The 22782-nt window shown below is 43.1% G+C and overlaps 1 protein-coding gene across 3 annotated transcripts in view; it reads right to left on the minus strand.

Annotated features, from left to right (window-relative positions):
- SERTAD2 (SERTA domain containing 2) overlaps positions 1–22782 on the minus strand; it is an 82662-nt gene that overhangs the window by 47829 nt on the left and 12051 nt on the right. The window contains exon 2 of one of the 3 annotated variants that reach the window (XM_065632497.1): positions 8168–8280. The exons of the other annotated variants lie outside the window; for them this stretch is intronic. Within the exon in view, the coding sequence (XP_065488569.1) occupies positions 8168–8181 (14 nt within the window). The 5' untranslated portion in view covers positions 8182–8280. The remainder of the gene's footprint in view (positions 1–8167; positions 8281–22782) is intronic. 3 annotated transcript variants of the gene reach the window in all.

A 22782-nucleotide genomic window follows, 5' to 3' on the forward strand; every position in this document is an offset into this window, starting at 1 on the left:
GGGAACAAACCCCTCACAACAATGCAACCACCATCTTTTGACTGCTGGTGCTAAAGGGTCATCTACCAGGACACGTCTGTCATAATCTGAGAGCTTGTAGCCATGTGCTCTTAGCACCACGTCCTGCAGCAAGCCTAAAGCAGCACTCTTGCTTTCCCCCGGTCACCTCCCCTGCCTTCAGCCTCCTGGAGAAAAAGGACTGGCCTTGTGCAAGCCAAACTTCCCTGCATTAGGAGCCAAAAATCTTGCTGCCTGATGTCAGAGCATACCTCTGACCAAGCATTTGTGGAGCCACACCTGGATACTAATCCACTGCCTTCTCAGCACGGAGTGAGCTTTGCCATGGCACGTTATCGATCAGAGGCGCAGGTCAGCGGCTCTCCCACCACGGGAAGCACAGGATCCCTTTGCACCACATGTTCCTGACCACCACACAACGGGGGAGGAGAAGGGACATTGCCACAGAAACACAGACCCAGAGAAATACGTTTGGTAAAAGAGAAAGAGGCTTCTCTGGATTTCTGGTGACAGCCTGTCAGCAGGACTGCTCTGCACAAAGTTTCCCCGAGACACAAGAATACACTCCTGTTCCCAGCAGCTGTGCTGAACAGTTTATTCCTTCCTACATTTTACAGGTGCTATCATGCCCATCCCTCCCCTCGGTTTTTTTCTTCCATGGACTGAACCACCCCAATGCCTTCCTTTTCTCCTCAGAGGTCATGTCTGCTGAATCACTCATTCATGCTGTTTTCCTCTAGATTTTTTTTTTTGGCCCAGTTTTGAGTTGTATTGCTGTTTTTGACGGCTGTGAGCAGAAAATTGGTTCAAGACTCGGGCTGAGACCTCACTGAGCTCAGTTGAGTAAAAGGTTCGTTGCACCTTCTTGCTTATAAACCCCACCTTGCCTTTTTCACAAGTGTAGGAGCCTGGTGACTCATGGTCAGCCTGGAATCCACCACCAACTCCAGCCCCTTTCTGCAGGGCTGCTGCTCAGCCATCTCCCATTCTGTATCTGGGCAGCCCCTTATTCTCACCCAAGTTTACAACTTTGTGCTCATCCTTTTCTGAATCACCTCTTATTTTTTCCAGGTGATTTCTCCACTTGGTCAACATTTTGAATCCTAAACCTGTTCTCTAGAAAGCTCAAAGGTCCTCCCATGTCAGTATCATTTGCAAGTGTTAATTAGCATCCACAGCAGAAAAATCCCCACTGTGTGTCACTTCTGGGGAGGACACGCAGGAATTGATCACCTTGGACACAGACTGATCCTGGTGTGTTCATGACATTGCTCCCCACAACAGCCAGTCCCCAGAATTTCCCCTGCAAGTAACCCGAGAGCCGCAATAAAACATGGAAGATGAGGGTGTCAAGGGTGTCACGCAAATATGTTCTGCTCACAATTGACCACTGTCTTCTGACATAGGACATAATAAAAATAAATTCAGATCAAGTGTCACGCTGCTATTCAACCCAGTGTGAGAGAGATAACTACAGCCGATTAAAAAAAAAAAAAATCTAAATCCTCAGCAACACAAAACTTAAAAGGAGCATTTGCCTGATCGCAATGGTGGAACGTCCAGAACTGTGACATCCCCTGCCAAGAAACAGTCAGGGTCCCCTAAAAAATTCACCAGCAACCATCACTCCTTCTGCAGTATTCAAAGCCATTTAAATCCACACAAGACGTCTTTTCCGCCAGGCACTGTTTCTCTCCAGGGCTTTGACACTGCACTACCAGGGCAGGTATCTTCAGACAGATAGAAAATGAGCAAAAATTGAACTGTGGCTAAAGGAGGCAAAGGTAGGCAGAAGGGGTAGCTATGTTTGCATCAGAGAACTGATCTGGAAGAAGTGACCTGAGGGCATTTCACACACAAATTACCCCCTTCAGCCTTCCTCTCCTCCCTGTGAAAGAGCAGCAAACATGCCCTGGGCTGCAGGAGTGTCTGGTCAGCATTCATAGCTCATGGGCAATATGGTAGAAGGGCACTTTGATCCCATGCAGTGTTTCAGGGCAGCAAATTGCAGGTGTCCTACGGGACACTGCTTATTAATCTTGTATACATAGTGCTGGGCTATAAATTCCATCAATTGCCCACTGTTTAAATAAATTAGTTTTCTTAAGAACAAGTGCATGCTGGGACCAGTTATAAACACACATGACTCAAATCCATCTGATCGCTCCCCCAGTTACACAGCTAGAAAGACTTTGACTTTACACTGGGGAAAAATGATGTTCAAAATTTGACAAGTCCTTTTACTCCCAGTGTCCATGCTTAACAGAAAAGCAAAGAGCAAAATCCAATCTGTGTCTATTTTTATGATTTGAATCAGCAGGCACATGGGACAAGCCCAAATGCCAGCAAAGCAAGGAAATCCTGGATCTTACAGACCTCCAGCAGAAAAGTAGCTGGTCGTAATGCCAGTGCGGGCTCCAACATTTTCCTTATGAATAAAAAGCCTCCGTTAGCATGGTATATGGCAGTTAAATTGCCAAGAGATTATCATAATCAGCAGCACTGCAAACCTTTGCTTTGGACTGTTTGCAGAATGACCTCTGAGGCCAGACGGTGTAACCACTGGCAAACTAAACACTGCCCATGGCATTTCATAAGATGACAATGACAGTCTAGAAAGGCACTGTGAGTGGACCATTTAAAGCAATGAGAATGTATTTATTCCTTTGTGCCAGATCATTTAAGAATTGCTGCAGGAGATTGCAGTAGAGATAAACTTAGATTTTTGTTTGTTTCTACTTAGGGTAGAGCAGCCTCACCAAATGAAGTTTACACAGTACGGGAAGGAAAAAAAGAAAAAAAAATTAAAAATTAAAAAAAAAAAGTTCAATACTCTTCGTTTTATTAGGATTTCTTTCCTAAGTTTGACAAAGCTTTGTAGTTTTTCTAGCTCAGTACACCACATGAGTCTCCCGATCTGCAAGATTTACTACATTCGGAAGTCCTGGGTGGAGTGCTCCAGCACAACTGGACCACTGCTACAGAAGGATTTATAATAAAAGTGATGTCAGGAAATGGGTGGGGGCAGGGAAGGGGAGCATAGCAAATGACATAGCCCACGATCAGGAAACTCACTTGGCAAGATTTGTGGAAAACCGGAGGCATACAGGAGTAAAGCTCCATAAAGCAGTGCTCCGGCTGCTCCCACCGCTAATCTGTTCCCGTTATCGGAGCTCAAAGAAAAGAGGACAGTTGCCAGCTCTGGAGAATTGGGAACGGTGCCAGCTGACGACAGGCTGTGATCTGCAGCCGCTTGGGTCTGGGTGAGGCCTGCAATCATGTGATGTGCGCTTGATAGCGAGGGAACAGCAGAGGAAAGCACCAGCCACAGAAAGCACCTACTCCCTGGTTACTGAATAAAGGTAAGAAGGATGCAGCAGGAAAACAAGAAGGCATCCTGCAGCTGTACACAGCACATTACTACTACAAAGGTCATCTTCCCAGAGATGGCAAAGGCCAGGAGGCTTCACAGTAGCAGGCAGATTAGGCAATGCCACCCTGAGCCAGATGCAGCTGCAGTGCTCCAACGCTTCCAGAGGGAAATCTGTTGAGATAGAAGTGAAGTAGCAAAGCCTTTTAATATCTGCAGACAGGCCAGCAAATCCCCTAAACCTCACCAGAAAAAGGGTGACAGCGAAGTCACCCTGATGGGTCTGGTTAATGGAGTTTGGGGCTCCCGGATAACCAGCGCTGTGCCTCCTCAGACCGCGTGTGTAATAGAGGCCGAAGTGATCACGAAGCTTCAGGGAAGGAGATGACTGGATGTGGCAGGATGCTCCTGTACTGCGTCCAGCTCTGGAGCCCTCAGCACAGGACAGACATGGACCCGTTGGAGAGGGGCCAGAGGAGGCCACCGAGATGATCAGAGGCTGGAACAGCTCTGCTGGGAGGACAGGCTGAGAGATTTGGGGTTGTTCAGCCTGGAGAAGAAAAGGCTCTGAGGAAACCTTATTGCAGCCTTTCTGTACTTAAAAGGGGCCTGTAAGAAAGGTGGGGACAGAATTTTTAGAAGGGCCTGTTATGACAGGACAAGGGGTAATGGCTTTAAACTAAAAGAGGGGAAGATTAAGACTAGACATAAGGAAGAAATTTTTTACACTGAGGGTGGTGAGACCCTGTCTCCGGTTGCCCAGAGAGGTGGTGGGTGCCCCATCCCTGGAGACATCCCAGGCCAGGCTGGACAGGGCTCTGAGCAACCTGAGCTGGGTGAAGATGTCCCTGCTCATGGCAGGGGTTGGACTAGATGAGCTTTGAAGGTCCCTTCCAACCCAAACTATTCTATGATTCTATGGTTGTATGTGCTGCAGCAACTTGCAGAGTGTGTTTTTCTTGCTCTTACACTGAGGAGTTACCTAGAGACAAGCAACGTCAAATACAAGAGCTCCCAAGGTGGGAATATAATCACAGCAGCTGCAGGATGGTAACGCAGTCACTGCTGTCCTCTCCCTGAGCTGGGAGATTCACTGGGGTCCTGCTCTGCACATACATCCATGCCTGGACACACAATTCTGTGCCACACATCTCAGAAGCTAAACAGATATGTCAGACGGATGGGAAAAGGAAATACAATCATCAGGAATTAAACACAGCAAAGGGAATAGCAAATGCAATAGAGCAAAGGGAATGTTTAAGGGCTGGGCACTGAATGCAGGTCTTCTGAGTTGCCCTCCTGTCCTGCACACCTCCTGCTCTCCTCTCGTGTATTCCAGTCCACTGGGAGACACTTGTTTTGGGGGAATTTTTAAAAAATTATTCTGCAAAGCATCTACGTTATTTGGTAGGTTCAGTATTAACCAAAAAAAATCTCCCCTCTAAAGAAACTGTGAAACCCAAATGAAAAAAACAACACAAGCCAGCTTTGAAAGCCAAAAAAGGTATTCACATTGCCTAATTGTGACAAATTCGAGGCAGCAAAGATGGAAGTACGTGTAACAGGTGAGAGTTAAAGCAAACACATCTGTAAAGAGATTAATTCAAAGGGATTGAAGTCTCTGAAGTCATCAATATTCTCACAACAGTTTGTAGTCATAAAACATTAGGTACCAAACAATAAAAATTAGGTGTTTCATTTAAGAGCACCTCAGCCTGGAAAGACACTTCTCTTGGCACCAGCTGGTTTTTGATTGAGGAACAGGAGTGCAAGATGCACAAACAACACTTTGCTGCAGGCAGAGACTCAAAGCTACAAGTTAGCAGATCTAAGAGCTCATCCAGGTTAGATACAAGAGGATCACAGATGGAAGTTTTACCTATAGTACATCTGGCTTTTCACCAAGGACCATATTTAAAAAAAAAAAAAAAAAAGGCACTAAGGCTATGCATCCCTTGGAGCACCCTACGCAGTTATGCCAAGGTTTTATATTTCACATGCACAGTACCCGTCAAAATGGAATGCTTTTCGTGACTTCATTTCACTACCCAGTAGTTATTCACTGTAAACACAGGGCTGAGCCTCCTAAGGTTATTCTGCTAAGCAAAATACATTTTGCTGCTTCCTTCTTCCATTATACTCACACAGAGAATTGGAAGCTTTACTTTCCATAGCTGTTTTTTCTCATACACTAACACAGACATGCACATCTAAAAAGTGAGGGCGCAATTAACACTTCGGTGCAGGCACTTGTTGATAAGACCCAGAAATTTCCCCTTCTAAGCCAGTCATCCCAGGCAGCCATCCAGCGTGCTCACAGGACAACCCAGTCCTGCACGTTCACGACAGATATCACTTCTGGTTTGGCAATCCAAAGTCAGGCAGGCAGATGATTTAATACCACATTATCTGACTTTCCAAGAGACAGAAAATACTTGGATATGCTTAGTAAAAACGCAGCTAATGCTGGGATTGTATTCTTTTTGCGACTGTTTAATTAGGCCATGAGTCACACATGATAGAACTTGCAATGCAGCTTGGAGAGAACCAGGCTTTACTCGCGATTGCAAGATAGTGGGGTTTGGTCCCTTGGCCTAGAGGAATCTGTTTTTCCCACTGATCAAAAGAAGTCAAAATTAGAGGTACAAAATCAATCAATTGTGGCTGTCTGAGCGGTACTTCGAAGGCTATTGCTAGCACTATAACCTAATGCTCCCTGTGTACAGTGTCTCTCATGCAAAACCAGTACAGTCACTACCTGAACCAGTTTGGTTTAATTTTTTTATGTCTACTTACTGGTAAGCCTCTTTCTCTTTAGGTGTCTGTGCTCCTGCTAAATTACTCCAAGTCTCTGCCCCTGGGCAGTGGCAACTCTTACAGTCACACACCCATATCTACTCTCTTTACACACAGAGTCCAAACCCTTTAAAAAAGGTCGGCAAGCGACACTGACTCCATTACAGGCAGTAGCAGCTGACTTTCCAGGGCCCAAGCTTCATACCAACTGTTCACCTGACTTCCAAAAACATTATCATCTCTTTGGAGTAACCAGCATGTTTTAATGGCTGGTGGCTTCAAAAGCTGCGCTAACTTCAGCAGCATTAGAAGTACCAGACTTTCTTTTTGCTTTGTGTTGCAATTTGAGTTTTCTTCAGTTCTGAACACAAAGCTGCTCAGTTTTGCTTGGTTTAACTTTGAAATCATGCACAAATACTGAATTTTATGATATTTATGCTTAACTTCTATGCCAGCCTCATTGAAATCCCTGCTGAAATTTGCCCCAGTTCACCCCAGAAAATGTTAAGGTAAGGGAAAATTTATGAAAAAAAAAAAAATCTGAAGTCAAACAAATCTTTGACCAGTCAGTTTCTGCAACAGAAAGAGGGAAAACAGAAGAGAAAGCATTTTTGGTCTATACAACCAAACAAAACCAATGCTTTAAGAAGAGTATGTACTTCAAGTGGGAACACGCGTCACTAAAAATATTTCTGTTCTCATGTATACCTGAACACAAAGGACCACATTATACCTTGAGTTATACTCCAAAAGCAGCCCTACTAAACCCCTCAGCACTGTCTGATCATAACTAAGGAAAAATCTGACCTGTTATGCAAAATCAAATCAACTGAAAAAAGGCTGAAATGTGAACTCACTGTCAGAGAGTGGCAGCTCAAGGGACTAGACTGAAACTACACACCAAAGCCCAAGCTGAAATAACCAAAATCCAAAGACATTCTCTTCTCCTTTGAACCTACACACACATGGCTTCCCTTTGGTGAATTCAGAGGTAATTCTTGTCACTGCAAGCTCTTTGGTACATCACCCACCAAAAGCCTTGCTAACACCATAAACATCATCAGTGGCCACAGCAAGAAAAAAAAATCAGAGCCTGGGCTCCTTGCATCCCTCCAGAATGAGGTCACTTCAGTTTAAGGCTGAATGATCCTGTCAGAAAATCATGAGGGTATTCCGCCCTTATTCATGCCCATCCTGAATAAGGAGAACGCTTTGGAAACGGTTTAATTGAGGGGGTTTGGCCTTTTTTTAAAAAAAAAAAAAACCATGTAGTTTTCAGACAACTGTTAAATATGCTGTACTGATAACAGATAAAAAGAGAAATGCATTCATGTTTTGGCTTCGGTGTTCACTAACAACACATAGAGCAGTATAAGGCTTCCTGCTCATTGATACAATCAGTGTCAGACCCTATGCTTTCATGCCTACAGCCATACCACCTTTAGCTGTGATCTAGGCAGTTCCTGCAAGGCAAGCAGGGTCAGGTTGGGTCAACACGCAATGGAGAGGCCCCCAGGGAAAAATTCAAGTGCTGCAGATACTAGAGCTGGTGGTGATGCAGGGGCACTGCTCTTCTCTCTCATGGATTGCCTACCCCCAGGGAAGCTGCTTTACTGTGTATCTACAGCATGGGATCTTACAGCCTAACAGCTCTCTGTGTAGATACCGAAGGAGGCTTAAGATGCCCTTACGCAACATGGATAACTGCACTTTCAAAGCAGATACCATGCTATCCAAATAGGAAGGGATAAGGCAGAACACCTTGCGCATCACCTTGCATAGCCCATACCTTGGCTCACTAACTGCCCTGTAACCAAGCTTGGAGTAAGTAAAGTTGAACCAGAAAATGAGCAGGTTTTCATACCTCAGGGAAAAAAACAAAACAAACCAAAACAACAGTATGCACTTTGCAGAGAAATGAAATTTCTCAATCAGCCAACTGTTAAATCCTCATGTCCTGATCGGCTTCCAATTTTGGGTTACCTTAAATTCTTCATAGTTTCTACAGGCCACAGTGGAGTTCTCCTGCTTCTCGTCCCAATGCCGCATCTGCTGTCGCGCTGTCAAACAGCTGCTGCGTTCCACCCCACGCCAGGCTGTGTCAGAGGGGAGAGGAAGAGTTCCCATGTTCAAGTATATATTGTTTGCAAAGTGCATTAGGATCTTCTGTAAATCAATTAGAAGTATGCACTGTTATTTTTGTTAGCGTTATTAATGCAACAAGGGGAAAAAGGTGTCCAAAAAGCACAGAAACTCTTCTTCAGCGTTTATTTGTGAACAAGTTGGAAAAAGTTTACAGGAACCTTTAGGATCAGTTAATAACCTGATTGGGTTTATATGCCTAGACTACACGTAGTAATTCCTGCCACCCCTGTCAATTAGCCTTAGCTGGAGATAATATAAACTCTGAGGGACAAGTTTTGCAAGTAACTATGCAATCATTGCAATGAAGACCACAGAAAGGAAGCTGTAAGGGTGAGATGAGGAAAATCCCCAGAACTCTCAAATATCTACGCCTCACAGTCAAGGTGATTTCATAGTCACGTAGCTTTAATAATGGGACTTCCTCAGGGACACAGTACTGAACATTTAGAGGAAGCATTTGGAGAAAAACTGTATTATCAACTTGATTTCTAATCTTGTCACTTTCAGCTACTTAGAGGCCGTTCAGGGTTACTCCTAAATTATGCAAAGTGACTACGCTCGGCATTTTGCGGGGGGAAGACACACTCAGTGTCTCCTCTCATTAATATTTCCTATAGATGAAGTTCAGATTTTCATTTCTATCGATTGACATTTTTAATTTCTCAGTCCACTGAGTTGTTTTTAATATTAAGAACAGTGCCTTTGATAGAGCGCTGTATGAAAACCAAAAGAATTAACAAAACAAGCCCCAAAACACAGTTTCACTTTCCACTGATCTTGCAGTAAATAGTCCATCAGAAACTCAGCCTTCTGAAAAACGTATATGAAAATGGAGGGAACAGGAAGAGAAAGCAAAGGCAAACCAAGCAAGTTCTTTTGTGTTGCAGCTGCCTGCAGACTCAAGGATCATCACTGCACGCACTTGGTGTGTGCTCAAGAAGGAAGAAACAACTGGATTATTGTATAAGGCTGATTTGCGTGAAGTATAGGATAGTACAACTTCAGGCTGCATCTTGCTGTTAGAAGAAAGTCTCCAGATAAATCATTACAAGAGTCTTGAAAACTTCTCACCATCAGGAAATTGCACATAAAATAATGTCGGGAAATCCTCTCCTTCCCCCCCCAAAAATGGATCTGAAGCACAGCACTGCATTACTGTTTTTCCTCTGTATATCACAGACACTGTACAACCCAAAAGCGAGCAGTAAGATCACTACTTGTTAGCAGTTGACAAGTCTGAGGTAAATTTGACTCTGAGGTGCAGGGGTTTTTTTTCCATTGTTTTCACACGTGACATAAAATAGACAAAATCTCCACATATTCCTTTAGGGTTTTGGTTGTGGTTTTTGTTTGTTTTAAATGAAAAAAATTAAAATGAACCAAACAACCAGTCTTAGGAGGCAGCAGAGAAATCTATGCCTTACTTCAAAAAAGCAAAGCAAACCAAAATACTTTTTGTCCCATTCTTCCAAAGGGAAACCCAGCCAACTCTGGAGCAAACAAATACAAAATCAATAAATCAGGGCCTGCATCTGTCTTTACAGTCTGCTTATTTTCTTGTGACTTTACAGATGCCATGTCCCTGTTAAAATATATAGAGATATACTTCCCCTCCCAGTTGCTCTGGAAAATACTGCCACCATCAAGGAAACTTGACAGAGCAAAGACAGAAAACTAGTCACTCACAAAACATTGTTGAAAGGCAGAAACAAGTTCAAGAATGGATTGTGAAAGAAGTGTGTTCTCTGTAATATCTGTCATTTATAGTAACTCTAAGTCGAAGCTAACAAAATGTTTTCAGATTCAGATGTTGATCTGTTTAGCCCTCTTGGCTATTTTGCTTAAAATAACATTCATTATCCAAAAGAAAAGAAGAAAAAAAAAAATCTGCTGCTTCTGAGAGTTGGGGCCTAATAAACTACCACGAGATAAGCAGTGCCCTGCCAGTCGTGCCAAGCCAGCGCTGCTGCTATGGCAGACAAGGTTCTGCTGAAGGCTTTGGTTGGTGAAGCTACCCTGGGCACTTGGCACAGGGTGTCCAGGGCTCCTGGCCCCTCCACGCAGCCCTGCCCGAGAGCAGAGCTGCAGAAGGAGGCAAGCTCAGGCCAGCAGATGTTACTGACACTTACGCCTGTCACCAACAGAAGGGACAAGAAAAAAACTCTTGAAGAGGCAGCAACTTGCTTTCTTCATCAAGATTTGGGAGATGGGGCACCCCTCAGGATTACTACTCATTCAAAGCTGTCTTTGTCAGAGTGCCATTGCTTGACTGCTATTGCTACCAAAAAGAGAAATAAGATCAGTATTATAATTAAAGTCTTCAGTCATTTTAATTCAACGCATTATTGTAGAACTAATAAAATTAAGCTTTTAGTGGCAGAAATAGGCATTTTGGCTGCCAGACCTTTTTTGGGTTGGTTGGGGTTTTTTTTTTTTGCTTGCTTGGGTTTTTTTTTTAAAACCATACTGTGTTATTCAGGGCATTTCACAGGTAAAACTGGGGAGGCCTCAACAGGGAGCAACAGTACCATCGAGCTGAACAGAGGAATGTGTACTTTACCTGACTGTCCAAATAACACACAAATCCCTGTTTTGCTCTGTGTAGATCCATAAAAGTCAGATTCTGCCTGCTCACCAGTTTACCTCACCGTCTGCTCTGGTTTTCTTGACGTATTCTTCCCTGTTGGGCTTTCATGACATTGCCAACAAGAAGAAATCAGTAAGTTTTATGTACTTAATACTGCCCTTATAAAGACCAATAAGGAATAGAATCTTTCCAGTCTGAGAAAAAGGCTGTGGGGAGCTTTGGCATCCCTCTGGGTGGGACAAGAAAACCCCAAATCTCCAACATCTACTGGGGACTGACCTTCACCTTAGTAAACTCACTGATGTGGGTGCTGGACTAGACATGGGACAGGCCAAGGAACAGCTCTGGCCTTATAAAGCAGCAAAGCTCCAGCGGTAAATGCTGGTAAGAACCCTCCCTCAGTCTTGCCCAGAGCTGTTTGTGCAGTCTGCTCCCATCTCATATCGCAATCAAGCATGGGGAGAGGCCATCCCTACGATGATTCTTCACTATTCAGAAAAGTTGTAACCATTAGAGAAGCACAGAAGGGGCAAAGGCAGGAGCGTGCAGTGTTGCCAAGTACTGAGAAGTGATTAAATAAGAACTTCACTCTTTGTCTTTTGTTTTTCAGTCCTTTAGATTACACAAAATCTTGAAAATATAAATCTGCAAGGATCAAAAAAATAACCTGAAAACAAAAAAGTACTCAGCATCATTTCTTTGGAAGCCTTGCAACATTACTCTGAAGGGGCTGACCACAAGATTTTTCTGAATCTTTCTGGAAGGATAATTCCTTTTAAGATGCATGACAAAATTGTACCGAAATTACACCTTGATAGCAGACCAGCCTATTTGGGAGCCTTTTTAGGACTATCTCCATAAAACCAAAAGGAAATTCAAGATTTTTTGCAACTGGTTAAAATTCTATTTTATTGGATCCCTGGCCACATTAAAGGTAAACTTAATGCTCTGCTCAGTACAAAGTGAACCATAACCTCAACCACCATCCAGTAACTTTTGCTACATGAAGAAAAGGGCCAAGCAGGGCTAGCTATCCAAAATGCCATTCTGCAGGTTCCCAGCAAGTGGAAACATGCTGCAACACATCTCTGACTCGTAGTTTAGCTCAAGGTCAGTGCAAGCAGCTCTGGGTAACTCTTACCACTGGCAGCAAATGCAAATGTTACCCACTTCGACAGAGAGGCAAAGTGGACAGGTCTTTCTCACCAGCTCATCGCCTTGCTTAGAGCAGTAGCAGGCTGGTTGGGCAAGATGAGAGAAGGTAAAGGAAAAAAAAAAAAGGAACTTTCCTACTGCACGTCTGCTCCCATTCATGGCATTACAGACCTTCAGTGAGGCTGCAGCTGAGAGATTAACTGCCTTTGCGAGTTGCTGGTATGGTTTTTGGAAGGGGAAGTTCTGCTGGGGGTTGTGACAAGCCCTGTGCAACACACAATACTGCTGAAGTGACCTGGGATGAGATCCTTGCTCGGCTAAGTCCACTGTAAGAGTTTCACAGTCCTACAAATCACAGTTTCACCCTGCCCAGGCACAAGGGAGACCCCAGAAAATGCAACAGCCTCACAGCTGAGCAGCCTGACTTCAGACCACAGAGAAGGAAAAAGATAATAAACAGACCTAAGGCAACCTGCTCCAAACTTTGTGCACAGGTAACACTGTCCTGGCTGTGTCACACCTGCCTGGGAAGGACAACTGAAGAGGCCTTTCTCCTACACACTGGCAAGTTCGCGTTTGCATGGGGCTCAAGCTGTGATGCTGGAGTTGCCCATGGGCCCTGAAGTGTAAGAAGTCTGCAGCTGGGTGAAGGTCACCTCCCCACCCACCTGAAACATCTCCTGCCCTGCAGCAGAGCTCCAATGCTGTCCAGTCAGTTGTCAGCTCACCTACGGCCAGTCCGGCTACTTAGCCTGAGATTTTGGAAAGTTTTGCTCTAGCCAGTTCCTCTTGAACAAGTTCCTTACCTGAGCTGTTAACTCTTGTGCTACTGCAAGCTCTCAAGCATACACTTTTCAACGGCTTGGCTTCTGGTCTCTTGTCATAAATCACGAACAGTCAGGCCCTGCCACATGCCAGCCCCTCTGGGGAGCAGGATGCTAAGCAGCCACGCAAATCTCCAAGGACAGTCAGACTCACAGAAAGTCAGGACTTTTCCTGGTTTTGAAAGAGCTGCTGTTCACCCTTTCCTTCCCCTCTGCAAGATCAGCAATCCCAGTTGTATCGTTCTCTTAATGAGATGCACAGATCTATCCTGCATTTGCTTTTGATCTCAATGAATTCATTAAGAAGTACGGGCTCAGACGGATCCTCACCTTGTTGCCCACTTTCATAGAAGCTGTGAATCTTGGGGACTTGTGCATCTCCATCAGGCTTGGTCAAAAGGCTAAAAAGCTACTAACAGGACGGACACCATCCTAGAAAAAGTCCAATTTTTCTTTGCCTCTTGGATTCTTCTTCCTCCCCACTAAAACAGATTTTATGATTAACCTAATCTGAATATACCCCAAAAACAGATGTAAAAATCTGTACATTAGAAAATGTTAATATTGGCAGTTATTCGCATTCCCTTCCAGGACTTCACGAAACTGTAAATCCCTCGTGACAGGACCTACATGGAATATGAACTTTTTGCTATCTTTGCAGCAGTACAAGAAACAAAGCAGAAGTCGATGCACTATTCTTTATATCCTTGAAATATTTGCTGAGAAGTATCATTGATTCAAGAATAGCCCATCAAATAGTTATTCTGGTAGATTTATCAACTTCTTTTACTTTACTATTCTGATTTTCTGTCACACAACACAATGATTTTTGTGTTTGTTTTGTCCTGTTACCAGAGCAAACCATTCATTTTTAACTGTTGGTTTTGGCATAAGAATACTGTAAGTTCATAATGGAAATGTGTTTTCAGCGGTAGTACTGAACAATAGAAAAGTCTCTTTCAACTGTTGGGTTATGAGGAGAACCATCTGTTATTAAATTTAAGTCACAGTGGCTCTGTTTCAGAAATGCAATGGAGGTTTCACTAACTTTGCAGTCAAGGCACTTGGACCATTGCAGGAAAACGGTCACTTTTCTAAAAGCCTGACACCAACACCACAAAATGGTACCTTTATTCTAGCCTAAGCTGATAATGATGAATAACCGAGTATTTTTGAAGTAAACTTTTTCTGAGCGTTGTCATTGCAATTTAGGGCCTCAAAAACTTACATACTTATATGCCAGTAACAAAAATCGAATATACAGAAACTAGTAAAAATCTTAGCATTGCCAGGCTCAGTTCTTTGAACTATATCTACAGCTGAATAAAGCAAACATCAGGAATTAAAATCATAATGAAAGTGCTTAATTCAACATAATAGAAAAGTCAAATTTCATCATCTGCTTGATTGACTGTTATACGGTACTTTAATTGTTCTCCGACTTCCAACATAGAACGAATGTGAATTATACAGAGCAGTTAGGATTTCAGAACCTGGAATAACACTGGAGAGAACAACTACAGCTGACAAGGTGGGAATCAAAACACCCTTTGGTGTAACACTTAAAAAAATCACCTCTCGCTCCACATGAAGTTATCAGGAATTGCTCTATTATTTCTGTCACTAACTGACCATTCCTCCCCCCACCTTTGCACCGATTCCTCTCAAGTGCAGCCAGAGATTATCAAACCCAGTGATAGCCTTTCAACAGCTTGGCCAGTTGAAAAAAAAAAAAATCTCAAGTTTTCCTGCTATCGCCACTGCGTGAGCTGACGTCAGGCCGTTGTTTACTGGAGATGGGATGGTGCCAAGTTCCACGGAGCCGAAGACAGCCGTGTCCGGCCTCTTCTGGCTACGCACAGGCAAGACGAAACTCCTTCTGTGTGCTCGCATGCATGCACGCATGTGGGAGAGAAAAAGACTCCGCAAGTGTGCCTATTTGTGGGCACACAAAAATGTGGGGGAAAAGTGACTTGCCTTTTTCTTTTTTTTTTTTTTTCCCCACTGCAATATCAGAAGTAAAAACAACAACAAGCAACATACCGTCTTCTCAGAAACTGCAAAGGAGAGAAAGGGAAGCACTGACAGTTTTATTGCAAGAACTATCAGAGTATGGATGAAAATAATCATGAAAACATAATGGAGTAAAAGAAAGCTTGGGATACCACTAAGATCCCTACAAAGAAGCTCACACAGTTAAATAATTAAAAAAACAATGCCTGTCCATCAATAAAAGGACTGAGGTGAAAACTTGAATACTCGACAGCATAGAAGAAATAGCTAAGTTTTACTAGGACTATGTAAGTTTTCAGAGTAACTGCATTGCCTTCCTCTTCTAAGATCTGGAAAGCCCCCAGTCACTGTAGAGTAACATTACTTAATTTAAATTTGCTGTATGAAAATATGCTAAAATATATTAAGAGTCCAGGGGGAGGGAGGGAATAAAATCAGCCAAGTCTGACTTTTTCACACCTTTTGTTCATTTATGTTATTCCCGGTAAAAGGGCAGACTTCAGTTGTGAGTGAATGTGTGCAGATGGGAAGGGACAGAAGATACATGACAGCATTAAGTCCTGTTTTCAGGCACAACTTCTACACATTAAAAATATTATTATCTTGGTGGCTGTAAGGACCCCTTTGAAGCTTAAAGTGCTACACTATGATTTTTACCTGGAAAAACACTCCAGCATATTTGAATTTGAGGAATACAAAATGCAATTATTTGCACCTCAAGTAAAATTTCCAGTATTTGCATCCAAGCATGGACCGCCACTATCATCTGAGTGAAAGAAGTAACTGCACTGAAGATTTTTGGTTCCACTTAATGGCTTCTTCCCCTCAGCATCTAAACACACACTCCTCTGCCTTCTTACTTCCCACAAATGCATCACAAGAGGATCTTCATATGCACAGCAACTCGCCCTCCTGATGATTTTAACTCCGTCTTATCCTGTCTTCTCATGGAGCTTCTCTTACAAATTTAAATAGTTTCTCAAAACTTTCTATTGAGTCAACTATCCGAAGAGGTTTTACATACCATTAATACTACTGCGTAGGTTAACCACAAACAACATAAATAATTGTTTTCCTCCTCATTTAAGAGAATTGCTAAGTTTGAGATTCCCCTCTCCCCAACATCAGTGGCACAGTACAAACAGAAAATATGCAAAACTGGGGGAACTTAATTTGAACTACTGGAAACAGTGACTATAACTCCTTAGGTTCAATATCCTGTATTTACATTTATCAAGTCACCTATTTAAAAAAAAAAAAAAAAAAAAGCTGGGAATCAGCATATCCATCCCAACCCCAAAGAAAGCTAAAACATTAAAGAAGCCAAAATATTATGAAGCAGGCACATTGGCTACAGCATGCAAGTTAGTCAAGACCTTGCAGACCACCTTCGCGAGAACATTTTCCATCACTGCTGGCTAGTGGTATTAAATCAATACACACTGCTTTTCTAGTCTGTGACAAATTTTGAGGGCTGGTGACAATTTTCAATATGAAAGTTGGGGAACTTTTACTCTGAAATGATACATGGCATCTTCTTATGTTACTGTTTCCTCCTCTTGGTCAATTATTTCTCCTCCATACAGGCTCAAAGATACCAGACAGGATATCACCACCTCAAACAAAAATGAGAACTGGCATTTTGAAGTCTAGACACTATTTCCTCTTTTGGAAGTCTTCTCATCTCTCTACCTTCCTCATGTAACCACACTGGGGTAAAGGGTTCTCAAGGTGGCCTCATTTAAGCCTTCTGTACACAGATAACAGTTCAAAATAGCATTTATTTCTTTAAACCAGAACCATATGCTAATAAATTGATTGATAACTACATTCAATCAGCAACACCTATTTGTAACACTTTCACCTTTTGCTTCATGTCTCAAGGACAAGGGGGATGCAGTATGGATCATATACACTGTTGGGATGCAAGGACTTCTATCAGTATCTCACACAACTTCCTTAATCCACTCTTTCTTGAAATGCCTTTTGTATTCTTTGAAAACACTCCTCAGTGCATAAATTTATAAAAACATGTTTGCAGAGTATTTCCAATCAGGCTCATGAGACTTTCTGTTCCATAACAAAGCACTTCTGAATACTATCAAACTTTATACAGACCTGCCAACACAGGCTTTGCCACATGGGCTGACCTTGTGCCCAGCAGGTCAATCTGAGGGGGCTTATTTTTTCACTTTTGTAAGGCTGGCACAAATCCTTTCTGCATTCATGCCTTTGAAATTTCACTGGACCTAGCTCCAGCATCTATCTGGAAATACACTTTCTGTGAATTTGCTTGCTTGTGTATCGTAGAACCTTAAAGGGTTGCTTTAAACAAAGTGACCCCCAAGGAACACAGTTTCTGTGGTGATCTTGGTATTATGTTCTCCAGCTACATCTTTTTGAACTCCTATGTGCATTCTGTGCTCTGCAATTTGTTCTGATGACAGGCTTTCAGAACGTATGATTGCATATATTATCTACATATATATGTATTATCTATGCATGGTAATATTCCTTGGGCTGGCCACCTTCATTTTATGCTGCACTCTCTGTATGTATTGCAAATAGGTTTAGCCTCTGTCTGCATTCAGTCTAACATGATTTGACCTTTGTTTAACTGTACTCTTCAGCTCTTTTACTGCTTTTTCATTAGGGAATAATTTTCACTTGCCTTCCACATGCATACTGCTCTTTGGGAAACAAACAAACCAACCAACCAACCCACCCCCTCTATTTCTCACTGTGACTGACTTTCAGTTTTATCTGTCTTTTATGCTGGGAAGTTTTTCGGTCTGGGGAACTATTTCAAGGATGTGCACAGCACTCTCCAAATAAGGGAGCTAAACAGTTGTGATTACACTCCCTCGATACAGGAGATATCCAAGTTGCTAATGTAGTGAGTAGCTGGGAGGACAGCAGCTCCCTTTCCCTCTGCAGGTGAATCTGTCCCATGTGATGTTCAGCAAAATGTGGATTCAGGAACATGAAATAAATTTTAATTCGATGAATGGCCCTTAAGATTACCATTTCTCTAAAACTAGAAAACGGTTTTTAATCATTTACTCTTTAACCTGAAGAATTTTAGGCAATCCAAAATATTTGGTTTTAGGATTATCCAAAATCTTAATTTTTCATGCTAGCAAAAGAATTTTTTCGTCCTTCAGTTCAAACCACTCCATATTTTTGGTTCAGCCACAAAATCAAAAGCAACACAGTTAATCACGGCTCTAATCACTTCTATCACTACTCCCTAATTTGCTAACTATTCAAAAATAAAAATCCCATGACTGAGTTTTACGCTACTATGAAATGCTAGAGCAAATGCTCTCAGCTGATCCCTAGTTCCCTCTAAAGGAGGAGGAATATCTCTTTCCCAAGTGGTATTCCTCACATAAGTACACACAGCATCCAAACGACATTCTGGGAGTTTGCTGTCCTCTCCATTTCTCCCACTCGCTCCCACTGGAGCCTACAGTAAATCCCGATTATGACATGTGCCAGGTTCAGAACCAACACAGAGGATTTCAGCCTCTCCAGCTCCCCGACACAACATCACTCAAGCCAGAATGATGTGCAATGCTGCAGCCAGCATCTCCTCTGCCAGGTGGTTCCACACACTCACCGACTCCAGCAGCTTCATTTACTCTCTTTATTTTTTTCCTCGTGTAAGACACAGTTTACTCCCTACTTTGGTTATTGAAAATCAGTCCCTTACATGCACATGTAGGAGATGTTTTCCTGCCTCTGGCCACCTGACAGGCTATTCCCTCCCCTTTGTGTATATGTAAGACTAAAAAGCAAGCCAGCAGCAAACAAAAAACCCATCCCAGTACAATGTGTGAACATTACAGCAGATCACAGCCAATTACTGCAAGACTTTCGATCATAAGCTCAAGCCAATTCAGTTACAGGTTTCCAGCATATTTGTTTTTTTCTTTCACCAATTAAACCAACTTGTATTTCTTTCTTTACTTTCCCCGTCCCTCCTTTCTGTTGGTCACAGGTTGGCAACCTTTAGCAGAAGGAGAGAAATCCAGCCCCTGATCTCCAGAGTCTCAGGAGACATGGATCACTGCTGTGATCTTTTGTGTCAGAGGGTCTTGGTGCTGCCAAAGATACAATTTCCCTACTTGGTCTTCTTCGAGATTCCAAGTTTTTGAGATTCACAGGTTTTATTTTGTCTGGCAGAACATACTTAAGAATGGCTTCTAGCAATATCAAAGTAACGAAACACTTTTGGTAGGTGAGCATACCAGCTGCATCCACTGATACACAGGCAGCATCCAAAAGCATGGAGCCCTTAGTGATGGTGAGAATTCAGTACATCAAAATCTATACCACTGCCCCATGCAGAGCTATATAAAAATGGATAGCAAGGTGATCCAGAGGAGGAGGCAGGCCTGAGACCTCAGCTACAGACCTCCGGATTCCACCAGGAGATCCCATGAAAGGTTAGGGTCTACTTTGATACCAAAGAAATCTCTTTCAAAAGACCCAAGGCATGAAGACTGCTGGCTTCATTCTCCAGCCTGCACACAGCCTTGGCATCGTTCTAGGTCAAGAAAGCTGACTTTCTTTTTGTCAGAGTCAGCAACACAAGATAGAAAATGACTCCCACTGCCGACCTCTCTTTCCACAGGCATCAAAACACCAAAGGGACTCTGCGGACTTGTTGACTGTTTAGCCAGAAGCTTGTCAGGACTTCCTGGAAGAGGGAGGACATGGAGGGGCTTTGCGCCTTCAGTGGTTCGTGGTTAAGTCAGAAACACAGATCATGAGCCCACTGCAGTGGAGTTACACAAATTAAATGTTGTACTGAGCACCCAGTCTCCTTCTCCATCCTGTGCTTCCTCTTACACGTACATGCAGTGGGAAAATCCACTCCAACCAGTTCCAGAGATCCCTCAGTAACCCAAATGCTTGGTCCTCCGTTAAAAAGGAAAGGCTTTTATTTGTGCTACACCCTAGTATCTTGAGGGGCAAGAGGCTCAAGGTCATTGAAGGCCTCAACTCAGAAGAACAGCACAACTTATCTTTCCATGGGCTGTCCCGCTTCATGCGCTGTGGCCACCTTGGAAGGAGACAAGTGGAGCAGGCCTGTCAGCAGCAGCAGGCTCAGCACAGACGTGACACTGGCCCCACACGCAGCTTCTGCTGCCTGGGCTTGTAAAGGTGCCAGGGCTGGATACAATTAAATACCCCAGGGTGAGGGGAAAGCCCCAGTGGTTTTCAAGCCACAGCTGCTACACCATTTGTACAGTGGAGAAAAGCCTTAGTAGGTAGAGAGGCACAGAAGGAGCTGGCAAAGGATTATAAGTTTTCCTTTGCTGTCCTTTTTCTAGGCAATGGCAGATGATTTTGCTGTGGAGTCTCAGGTGTTCTGAACAATAGCTGTGGAGCCAGTCCCTATTTTGGTGGTAGAAAAGAAACTGGCTTTCTGGGGAGAGACAGAGACGAGTCAGGCCAGTTCCAGACTGTCATTTTTCCGACTGGCTCATTCTGCTCAAATCACAAGCTGGAAAAACTGGAAAGGTAAGCAGTCCAAATTAATGTGAACATCAAGTGAGCTGGTTTGTTTATGTATTGGTTTAACTGGAACGGGAAGCATAATTCCAGTTTTGGGCACTAGCTTTGTAGACATTCCCTTAGCTTACCTTCTCCCATGTGCAGGCCTGATTTATTCCTGGTCTGTGCTCAAAACACATCCCAGTCTCTTAAAGCTTCATGCTTGCATGGCACCCATGACCACAATTCTTATAATGGGATGGCAGCATTCATATCCTACCAGCTCATTCTTCCAACTCCATGTAATTACGAAGGGGGGAAAAAAAAAATAAGAAACAATGCAGAGCAGGAAGCTGTCTTTTTCCTCACACCTCTCCTCATGCACTATTGCTGCCACATCTTACCCATGGCATAGCATTTGCCCAAACTGATATTTTTCTTATAGAAGGAGAAAAAGCAAGTTTTAGGAGTCCTACAACTGGTAGGAAATAATCAATTTAAGCCTAATGATTAAAAAATCCTCATGTATAAATTTATAGTTAACTTCTACCATAGCAAACTTTCCCAGATGCTCAATTGCATTTCATCCTTAAGAGCAAACAAGGGCTCCTGCAGATCAGACCTTTCCAGCAGAGCTGTTGCAGATGGGCCAGTGGCGATGTCCCGCTAACTACAACTGAGACCACAGTGGTACAATGATTCTACTTTCTAAAAGCAATAAGTTAAAGCAAGCACCACAAATTCTTTATAAACTGCAGGATGGACTCATTCTGCAGACAGGGAAATTCAAGTATAGTGGCTTTGTTACAAAGCCCAGTGAAAGAGCGAGTGCCTAATAGCCCTGTACACCAGGGCTAGTTATCCCAACCTCCAACCTGTATGATCAGCAAGCCCAGAAGCCAGCTTCTTCTGTGTGAACATTAAAGACCTGAATAAGAACATAAACAAGTCAAGCTGCCTCGCACAGTTTAAAACTACAGCATGACATAACTGCAAGTCATTGCCATTAAAAGTTAAAAAAAGTCAACACCTGCCAAATACAGCTCCATTGTCCACTGTTGAGTTCTAACGACAACTGCTGCATCTTGGAAAGCTGTTCAATAATAACATACTACATTTCCCCTCCAGGAGCAGCAATCAGGTACTGTCACTTATCTACATAGAAGGCACACATGGGAAAATATCCCACAGCCATGTGGCTCACACAGCAATCAAAAATCTTAGATACCCTCTGCACATATAAATTTGCTCTTATTGCAATATATTCCAGTTGGTTAGCATGCTAAAAATCTCCATTCGAGATTTCTGGCTTTTCCAATTAAGCTTACAGACAAAAAGTCTTTTTTCCTTTAATGACATTGTCATTTACTGCAAAGCTATGATGAGTTCTTATCTCATTGTGGTGCCCCATGATAACTCATTATTCACTGAACTTCACTTTTTGATGTATGAGGAACAGCAACATATACTTAAATAGCTCTATTTAAACTGGCCCTATAGTTGAAACAAATCATTCCAAGAACAGCACTACATTACAGTCAGAACTGCTCAAAAGCTTAGGATACGATATTCTTCAGTATTCACAGAGCTTAATATCTTCAAACAGAAATTACTCAAGCTGATGTATCTCTCATTATTATTAAGTCAAAGTTCTTCCAAATGAGAAGAGGATGATTGATAGTCAGAGATTACCAGGGCCAACATAGTGAGAGATCACACTCTTTATGGCTACAAGTAAGCCTGAGAGGGCTCAGTTCCCCCACAGCCAAGCATGCTGGAAATGCTGCAAAGCACTCTCAGCGCCCCATGTCTGAGAGCCCAAGCGCCTCCCTCATTCAACACCAGATCTATCTGGTGCTGCCAGGTAACAGCCTTTTCTAGTCCTTCTAGGCCACAGGTGCAATGCAAACATTCGAACTTTATAAGAGGGAAAAAGAACGCACAAAAACCACCACCACCTCCCCCAGAGCCAGAATACAACACATGCACCAGCACAGCTCCAGGCCTCTCCCCCAGCCCTCTAGTTACCCTTCAGAAGGTAAATGCTGTGAGATGTCCGGATCTTCCCAGGAATAAGCAACACTGCTTGGATGGGGTTCTTTGCTCTGTCTAACACTGATGGCATTGGCTTAAGAATTCAAATTGGACCTGGGTTACAGGTGGAGAGTCCAGCTTGGTATGTCTAGAAACACTTTTAAAAGTGAAGATAGAGTCATTGGCCTGGCCTGTTCACGACAAGCTTCCTACATCAGATGCTTATGGTACACTGGTATCACAGGAGAGGAGCCATATTCACATGCCCTAAATTGCACGTACGTCTCTGTATCCTTATTTCCTTCCATCTGACTCCTGGCCTTTAAGCACAGAGC

Source organism: Caloenas nicobarica, chromosome 3 (genome assembly GCF_036013445.1).
Source record: "Caloenas nicobarica isolate bCalNic1 chromosome 3, bCalNic1.hap1, whole genome shotgun sequence".
Lineage (NCBI taxonomy): Eukaryota > Metazoa > Chordata > Aves > Columbiformes > Columbidae > Caloenas > Caloenas nicobarica.